The sequence below is a fragment of the Gadus chalcogrammus genome, chromosome 3 (genome assembly GCF_026213295.1).
Source record: "Gadus chalcogrammus isolate NIFS_2021 chromosome 3, NIFS_Gcha_1.0, whole genome shotgun sequence".
NCBI classification, from domain to species: domain Eukaryota; kingdom Metazoa; phylum Chordata; class Actinopteri; order Gadiformes; family Gadidae; genus Gadus; species Gadus chalcogrammus.
The window spans coordinates 25071775-25081774 of NC_079414.1; the positions used below are offsets into that span (position 1 = coordinate 25071775).

A 10000-nucleotide genomic window follows, 5' to 3' on the forward strand; every position below is an offset into this window, starting at 1 on the left:
CGACGGTGTCACCGGCGGTTACCGCAGGCATGCGGCCTCGCCAGTTCTTATGTTCTAGAGAGAAGACACGCACGTGTGATTGGGCAAATTGCACTAAACGGTTTCGTTTCAAAGTCATGTCGAAGGAGAAACGCCTTGAGACGTGTTCTCAGGTTCGAGGCGGTTCAAGAAAAGACAAAGTGTGTGAGAACCGGTCACACAGAAATGACCGGTTCTATTAAATATCCTGATTGATTGCTCGATGAAGCAGAACGTTTTTTCGGGAAATGAAGGTGGTTTTAATTCTAACTCGATGAAACGAAACATCCCGCATTCCGAGAAACACAGACAGACCCAGCAAAGACCTGTGTGTGCACAAGAACTGGAAGGAGGAAGTGAACTCAATCACTCAAGAGACCCCTCTTCTGTGTTCCTTCTCAGGGTCTCTTGAGAATTAGCGGGTAACACCCGACGAAATGCACCGGACCGGACTATAGAGTGGCGAAGTCACGCCTCTTCCGGTAGAGCTCATGGGACCTATGAGATCGAAAAATATGAATGGGTGTCAATGGAGAGAAAATAATTATTTTCTGGTCCCAGTCTTTATATGACCTGGATTACACATATGTTGTTTGTGGATTTGAATGATAATTTTTCATGCAAAGAAAACTAAAAATGTGCGTGAAGAAGTTTGATCATTTTAGGTTTTATGTGAGGCCGCTTTGTGAACTACAGCTCTTCGCTGCTCTCGACGCATATGATATACGTCACAACACCCGCACTTGGAACTCGGCACAGAGATGGCGATCTCTCTGCCCCACTTCACCGCTGTTTCCTAGGGGAGGATAAAAGCATCGAAAGAGGTGAAAACCATCATAAATCGGGGCACGTGCAGAGTTTCAGTTATGCTGATGGGAAGATTGTCGGTCTTCTCCACGCCAGTCGCAGGGAGCGTGACGTCACATACGAGCCGTGTAGTCTTTCTCGTTGTGTTTTCTCTACAGCCTTTATCTGAACAATTGCACAATAAACGGTTGAACTCTTTGCATGAAAAATTATCATTTAAATCCACAAACAACATATGTGTAATCCAGGGCATATAAAGACCGGGACCAGAAAATAATTATTTTCTCTCCATTGACACCCATTCATATTTTTCGATCTCATAGGTCCCATGAGCTCTACCGGAAGGGGCGTGACTTCACCACTCTATAGCATGCATCGACTGAGTGTCTGAGCGGCTGGAGATGGGTGAGGTTTGGGCGAGATTTTGGGGGCAGAGTTTGGGGGCGGGGTTTGGGGGAAGGGTTTGGGCAGGGTTTTGTGCCGGGGTTTGGGGGCGGGGTTTGGGCAGGGTTTGGGGGCAGGGTTTTGGGCCGGGTTTTGGGGGCGGTGTTTGAGCGGGGATAGGGGGCAGGGTTTTGGGCCGGGGTTTTGAGCCAGGGTTTGGGGGCGTGGTTTGGAGGCGGGGTTTGGGGTGGGGTTGTGGTGGTGTTGGATACTCACTCTATGGTGCCGTGGCCTTCGGCGCCCTCCCGCACCACGTTGCCCTGCAGGAACTCCTGGGTCTTCACCATGGGGATCCGCAGCTCTCCGCCCCGCTCCGGGTCTAAGGGCCGGGACCAGAAACAACCGAGGTTCAGAAGGTCTGTGGACCCCTGGAGAAGAGGGTCTACTTCCTTTGTGGTTTAATGCTTGTAATTTCACATCTACATTTAGGACGTTTAGCAGTCACTTTTATCCAAAGCAACTTACAATAACTAAATTCGTTAGAGAAAGAGAAACAATAATATATCGCCGTTGGTACAGTAAGGATGTTCATAGAAACAAGTGCAAAGCAAAACAATTGCTAGGTTTACCCAATCTCGGTAGACAACAAAGATAGCTAGGATAAGATGTTACACAACTCAGTAGTATAACAAAGTACGACATACAATAAGTGCGACCATTAGGTGCCAGGATGTACAGACATAAATAAGTGCATTAGAGTTTCTTTTAAGGAGAGTAAGGGAGGAGAAGGGGCAGTCGGGAGTGAGGAGGGAGGCTATGCACAGTCCAGGTCAACTATGAACACGTGAGTCTTGAGTCTCTTCATGCTGAATTAATTCAAACCGACTTTCACTTTCACTTTCGTCATCAAGGAGCATGAACATCTGTTGCAAGTTTGCCTACAGTTAGACTGAGGAGCTTTAGTGTGCGTGTGCGTCCGTGTGCGTGCGTGTGTGAGTGCGCGTGCGCGTGTGTGCGTGCGTGTGTGCGTGCGTGCGTCCCACCCGTCAGCACCACCAGGCTCTGCTGTCGCCGCAGCATGGAGCTCCTCTTGTGGCCGGGGTCCGGGAGGAGCAGCGGGGGGATGTCCGGCAGCGGCTCGGAGCGGGGCTCGTCCGGGCTGAGGGCGGGGTCGCTGAGGGCGGGGTCGCTGAGGGCGGGGTCGCTGAGGGAGGGGTCGCTGAGGGCGGGGTCGCTGAGGGCGGGGTCGCTGAGGGAGGGGTCGCTGAGGGAGGGGTCGCTGACCTCCGTCTCGAGGCCGTTCTCCTTGGGGCCCGCGGAGGGGCCCCTCCAGGGCTGTAGGCTGACCGCCTGTCCGTTTCTAACCATGTACCTGCGGTAAAAAAAAAAGATATAAATATAACACATAAGCCGTCAGCGCTGACCGCCTGTGATCAATCGATAATGACCACGATTCGAAAGGTGCATTACAGTTCTTAATGAGTCTGGATATATATTTGACCTAAGCGTTGATGTCGTTAGCCTCAAAGCACAAATCCTAGTCATAAGTCATATTTTAAGGTTTTCGGAAAAAATGTAGAAATACAGTTTTTGGCCACACGCCCACCCGTTTCAAACCATGTAGGCCTACCTGTGGTTAAGTGCATCATTCAGTACAACATATAGGGGGTTTAGCGGACGCTTTTATCCAAAGCTTCTTACAATAAGTGCATTTGTCGGAAGAGAAACAACTACATATCGCAAGTGCCAAGCACTAACAATTGCTAGCTTAACCCATTCCCTGTATACAACAAAGATAGCTAGGATAAGATGCTACACAACTAAATAATTTAGTGCTTTGGGTACCTGGAAACACGGTATATATATGTAAGAAATTATCATTTAATTATATTATAACTAAGTGCGACAAACAATAAGTGTTTACATTAAGTGCCAGGACATAAGACACAACATAAGTGCATACATTAAGGTCGGTAGTACTATGGATTAAGTATTATCGCACGCAATCAGCAATGACCACCTAGGATGATGTCTCAATCGAAAATTACAATAATACACAAAGTGCTTGATTTACAGATACATTTCTGTCTTAAAGAAATACCTTTTTTGGCAAACACATACTTTTTTATTTATTTATAGTCTATATGTATTAGGGCCCGACGACCGATATTGATTTTTGAGCGCCGATGTCGATTATTTTCAGAGAAAAATTAAGATTACGATTTAATCAGCCGAAAAATGCCAAAAAAAACAATATAAAACGTAGTTTTTGATACCTTAAGTATACTTTAACCACTTTTGACGAATATGTGGATTGAATGCAGAACCTTTGAGTGTTTTAGAATACATTTACAGTCAAAAATGAGTGTAATGTAAAATGTAAAATAAATAACTAACTCCCAATGTGCTTCACTCGGGATCAGTGACTAACACGTGCGTGCTGAGCAGTATGGTCTCACCCTTAGAGTCTACAGTATAACAAATTAACATGGCCTGGGACCTAAAGAAAAACAGGCACAACATTCTCAAACAACGAGTCTTGTGTACATTGGTGAGGTGAGCGCGCAGCTGCCTGAGCGAGCATGCTTTCATGTTGTACGGTAAAATTCAATCTCCTCTTAAGTTGTTAGTTAGCAAGGCGAGTAGGAGCGCAATCTGCAGGATACTAAGCGCAATAACATTTCTAAAAAAATAAATAATAATCGGTTGTAATCTGCGTATTTTTGGCAGGTGTTGATTATTTTCAAAAAGACTATAATCGGCCGATTAAATCGGTCGGGCCCTAATATGTATATATACAAACAACCACTGAACTGGTTGTTTGAAATACAATATTTTCAAGAAAATACCCTACGTGGACGACAGGTGGCGCCACATCCTAAAACAAGGGTAATTCGCGATGTCCGTCAGCTGAAAAGGTTCCAGGATATTCCTTGCAGGTGTCTACACTAGTGTGTAGAATCCAGTGGGAGGATTCTACACACAAGTCAAACAGCAGGAAGACTCGCAGCTATGCACTTGTCAAACAAACGCAAGGCTCCCAGGCCCTTCAAGGACTATGCTACTAATGTGAGTTGATTGACACCTGTATTGTCAGCTTCCTGAATGGTGAATGATTAGAGAGAAAGCTGTCTGGCAAGCAGTCAACGGACAGATAGACGTGTTTTAAGAGCGGGAGAGTCTTCAGAGCTCTCCCGCTCTAAGGTGTTGCAAGGACAACACCTTACATGGACTAATTGTTTTAGATAAAAGAGGACGTATTGAAGCATAGCGATTGAGTTCACCCCTCTGGCCCGACACCAAGCTGTCAGTCTGTCAAGTGGAAACCATCGTTCACTCGACAGACTTCTTCTGAAAGGATAGAATGTGTTGACGAAGAGGTTAAATGTTTAAGGTTAAGAGAAACGTCCTTCCTGTAGCCTTTGGGCCCATCAGCCATGAAGAGGAGAAAGTAAGTAAGTAAGTCAGATAAAGGGCCTTGAAATGTACAGGTCAAATTCCTTTACAGGCAGCAGAAAACTAACAAGAACTTTCACTGCTGTACTTAGTTAGGGATTAGTTTAGGATTAGTTCTCAAAGGTTAATAGGTTACGATTATTATTACCATACAACAACCACAGGTAAAAAAACAAAAGCAAAAAACAGAGGCAAACGCACATCCTCATTCTCCACCTGGTCCGCTCCAACAAGCAACAAACCCATCCCTGATCATAGATAGGGGCCGTCCCAGAGGTGCACCTTCCTTCCTCATTGCTGCAGAACCTTTCCTCCCCCTTCCTCTCTCCTCTCCCTCCCCCATCCTCTGTACCCCCCTCCCCCTCTCTCCTCTCCCTCCCCCATCCTCTCTCCCCCCCTCCCCCTCTCCCTCCCCCTCCTCCCTCTCCCTTCCCGCTCCCCCCCCTCTCCCTCTCCCCCCTCCCCTTCTCCCTCCCCCTCCCCCCTCCTCCCTCCCTCTCCCCCTCTCCCTCTCCGTCCCTCACTCTCTCCCTCTCCTTCCACCCCTCCCTTTCCGTCCTCTCTCCCTCTCTCCCCCTCTCCCTCTCCCCCTCTCTCCCTCCGCCTCCCCTTCTCCCTCCCCCTCCCACCCTCTCCCCCCCCTCTCCCTCCCTCCTCCTCTCCCTCCTTCCACCTCATCCCCCCCCCCCCCCCCCTCTCCCTCTCCCGCTCCCTCTCTCCCCCTATCTCCCCCCCCCCCCCCCCCCCCCCCCCCCCCCCCCCTCCCTCCTCACCTGCCCTCCTCCCGGTCCAGCAGCCGCCTGTAGGTGGTGATCTCGTGCTCCAGCCTCATCTTGGTGTTGAGCAGCACCCGGTGCCTCTGCCGCTGGCCGGCCAGGCCGTCCCGCACCTGCTCCAGCTCCCCCTCCAGGCGGCCGATCACCTGGGACAGGTCCTGCAGCTGGCTGGAGTACAGCTGCTGGGTGTGCACCAGAGAGCCCTCCAGACCTTTCTCCTGAACACACCCCCCCCCCCCACCACCGCCGACGTTTAGGCTCAGGGCGTAGAGTAGACATCTTACAACCGCTCGTACAAAGGTTCAACAGTCAGTGTGAGGTCTCTTGCTTAAGGACCTCACCTCGTAGGAGCCGGGGATCAGACCACCACCGGTTACATTCGGGCTGTTTAGCAACACGTACACACATAAACACCTCGACGGCGGAGTCAACCATGCAAGGCGACAGCCAGCTGGTCGGGAACAGTAAGAGAGAGGGTTCTTTCTCTGGGACATCTCGACACTCCACTAGGAGGAGCCGGGGATCGAACCGGCAAGTTCGAAAAACAAAAACAAAAAATCGAAATTTACGAGTCAACCCGCTCCACTATCTTTCACCACCAACACCACACGAGAAGGAGAGAGGAGTTAGACTCTTAGTTAGAGTCTTAGTTACTCCAGTTAGACTCTTATTCACATTCTCAGATTATTAATCCCTGACGGAGGAAGGTTTATGTTACAATAGCGTTGCCCGAGTTAATCGAAGATTGCAAAAAAACGAAATACATCCATTATACCTACAGTATCGAAATGTATTCTTTGTTAATAGAGCCGGATGCTTTGATTACAGAAGGGCACTGACAAAAGTCAGGACTTAAAACGTGAGGGGTTTCAGAAGCTGGCCAAAGGACTCATCAGGAGGAATGGACGGATGCGGTTAGTGTGACCGTCGGGGGACGGCCGCCGGCCTCATCGAGTGGTGGCCGGCCTTGGCAGGGCCTCCTACCCTGGTGTTGTGGTGAATTATCTCAGTGCATCAATATCACTTACAGCCAACGCACCCAGACACTGGGAGAGATGTATTCTAAAGGAAATCGACTCCTGCCTACTAGGTTTAGTCCAGGAGGGTGAATTTCGGCGGAGTGAAGGGTTGCAGGAAGGGCAAATGTGAGGGTGAGGAGGGGACACCTATGTGACATAATGGAACGATGCAGTAAAAAAAAAAGGGAAGATTGCAAAAGTCAAGGACTGGAACTATAGGTGGATCGCGGAAGGACATCAGAGTCATCGGAGGCGCGCGCGCGTGTGTGTGTGTGTGTGTGTGTGTGTGTGTGTGTGTGCGCGTGTGTGCATGTGTATGTGTGTGTGTGTGTGTATGTATGGGTGTGTGTGTGTGTGTGTGAGGTAGTGAGTGTGTGAGTGTGTGTGTGAGTGTCTGAGTGAGTGAGTGAGTGAGTGAGTGAGTGAGTGAGTGAGTGTATGAGTGTGTCTGTGCGTTAATGTGTGCGTCTCTGCGCGTGCGTTTTTGTGTGTGTGTGTGTATTTATGTGTGAGTGAGCGGGATTGAGCTGTTCTAAGGACGACTTTTGAATCTTTTTGAATACTTTTGAATTGACATAGTTTCTTACATCTTAGATGTCTCTCTGGTTATCTATATCAATGGAAGGTATTGGCGATTCTTCATTTACAATTTCACCTGCTACCTTCTGATGGGGTGCAAGGTCTGGCTCGTGTTTCCAGGGCTGATTGGGTGTGTGCTAGTATCTTTAAAGGTCCCATGGCATGCCACCAGGTGTGGCGTGGTTGGCCGTTACAAGCCGTTCTGAAAATCTGCCCCTTATGACATCACAGGTGGGCGTGTCCACCTGTGATGTACGCTGGACAGATCAGTCTACCAGCCTACCCTGAGGACTGTAGCAAACGTTGCTCATCTATCCGTCACAGATCTAGGTGGACACGCCCACCTGTGATGTCATAAGGGGCAGATTTCCAAAACGTTCTAATCACACGACACCTGGTGGCATGCCACGGGACTGCGGGTCAGACGTGTGGGGGGCCCCGACGGGGACCTACCAGGGCGTGCAGCGTCTGGATCTCCACCTGCAGGGTGTTCCACTGCTTCCTGGCCTCGCTGAGCTCCGCCCGGGCCTCCCTCAGGGCCGCGCCCCCCAGGTTCACCTGCACCCACGCTGCCTCCTCCTGGGGAGAGAGGGGAGAACAGCATGAAGCCACGGCCCCCAAGGTTCACCTGCACCCCCCCCCGCCTCCTCCTGGGGAGAGAGGGGAGAACAGCATGAAGCCACGGCCCCCAAGGTTCACCTGCACCCCCCCCCCTCCGCCTCCTCCCGGGACAAGGGGGACGGCATGAAGCCACGCAAGGTCTCGGACGCCCAGCTGTAGATGCACACACGCACGTGCACGCGTGCACAAACTCACGCACGCACACAAACTCAATCGCTCACTCATACACACGCACACACGGGCACGCGCGCACACTCACTCTCACACAAACACAGGCACACACACGCACACACACGCACACACTAACTCTCACACAAACACATGCACAAACACACACACACACACAAACACACGCACACACACACACACACGCACACGCACACGCACACGCACACGCACACGCACACACACACACACACTCATGCATACGGCTGGACGTGCAGCTATCCCACTAATCCATCGGCACTTTCTCTCGTTTTCAAACAAAGTGAAAGGGAAGTGACCAGAGACCGCGTCACTGATGTCACACCGGAGGAACAAAGGCGTCGGGTTACAGACACCGTGGGTGACACCTCAATGCATCGGCTCCCCTACGACACGTTTGAAGTTCAGATGACTCACCGGGGCCCTCTCAACGAGGCACCCCTCGGCCGCTTTCACTTACTGAGGAAAAACCAAATAAAAAGGTTGAAAGGTGTATTAATGCTCGCTTAAACCTCTGGATGCCGAGGGTCACGGCCCGCAGGTCCACACACTGGAGCCTTTTGTTCACGCGTTGTTTGATCATTGGAGATTCCGGTGAAATGGCGACGGCGGATGTGGATAAACCATTGATGGAGAACACACCACACACACGCCCTGGGCACACAGGACGGCGTCCACTCCCTGTGGGTAAAGAGAACCACCCAGAGCCACGGGAGCCCAGGGCTAACAAGACAAGGGTACACAACTGGTGGCTTGTGAGCGGAGGCTTTCTGCATGACCCACAGAGCATCTGAACAAACAGAGCCGCCAAGCCCACTTTCTCCAGCTGGCACACCACTGTCAGGACTACGAGATGCGCACACACGCACAAACCCACTGGTGATGCCATGCACATGCGCACGCACAACCACATACATGCATCAAACAGACACGCAAACAGAAATAGACACACATACACATAAACAAACAGATACACACACACACACACAAACAGACACACACACACACACACACACACACACACACACACACACACACACACACACACACACACACACACACACACACACACACACACACACACACACACACACACACACACACACACAGACAGACAGACAGACAGACAGACAGACAGACAGACAGACAGACAGACAGACAGACAGACAGACAGACAGACAGACAGACAGACAGACAGACAGACAGACAGACAGACAGACAGACAGACAGACAGACAGACAGACAGACAGACACACACACACACACACACAGACAGACACACCCCAACGAAAAGATACACATACACAAACAGACACACACACAAACAGACACATACAGACAAACAGACACACACACAGAAACCGACACACATACCCTCAAAAAAACAGACACACACACACAAACAGACTCACACACAGACAAACAGACACACAAATAGTGGTTCATTCAACATGTAACAATGTTTCATGCCACAAATCTCCAACTTCCTCTGGTTACAGTTGTTGTTGATATTCCTAGAGGCATTTAAATTAATATTCATCTTTTGTCATCCATAATAGCTGCGCCTGGGTGTCTTGTGTTCATTTATAACACAATGATAACAAAAGCAAACGTCCTGATTCATATTTAAGCTCAAAGGAAATAATGACAAACTGCCTTGAAATCAGATGTGTGCAGAGGCATGGCGTGACCTCCTCCTCAACAGACAGGTAGTTTACCCCCGACCCACAGGAAGTCACACACACGCACACGCACACACACACACACACAGAGACACACACACACACACACAGTAGGCAGATGAACAGGCAATAATCCCAGTGATGACAGCATCCATAGAGCCTTTTCATCACGGGGAGACAAAACATTCAGACTCCTCTCTGAGGTGGTCCAGAGGGCGTGTCGCCGTGGCAACCAGCCAGGAGACAACACGGAGAGAGTGATGAAGAAGCAAAAAGGGATGCAAGAGGAGAAAAAGGAAGAAGATAGCGGCGGTAACATGAGAAGGAGGAGGAAGAGGAGGAGGAAGGAGCAACAACAACAACCGAGAGGATGCGAGCGTGTTGCACCCACCTCGGGGAACGCTCCTCCGTTTGTTTCTGCTGTTGCCGACGATGACGACAGCGGCAGCGGTGA

The 10000-nt window shown here is 50.1% G+C and overlaps 1 protein-coding gene across 1 annotated transcript in view; it reads right to left on the bottom strand.

Moving 5' to 3' along the window:
• Positions 1 to 10000, bottom strand: part of krt222 (keratin 222) — a 20279-nt gene that overhangs the window by 1574 nt on the left and 8705 nt on the right. The window contains exons 5-9 of the mRNA XM_056586965.1: positions 9938 to 10000; positions 7493 to 7618; positions 5439 to 5659; positions 2253 to 2581; positions 1486 to 1588 (exon numbers count right to left, since the gene is read on the bottom strand). The exon at positions 9938 to 10000 is cut by the window's right edge and continues 279 nt beyond it. Of these exons, the coding sequence (XP_056442940.1) occupies positions 1486 to 1588; positions 2253 to 2581; positions 5439 to 5659; positions 7493 to 7618; positions 9938 to 10000 (842 nt within the window). The remainder of the gene's footprint in view (positions 1 to 1485; positions 1589 to 2252; positions 2582 to 5438; positions 5660 to 7492; positions 7619 to 9937) is intronic.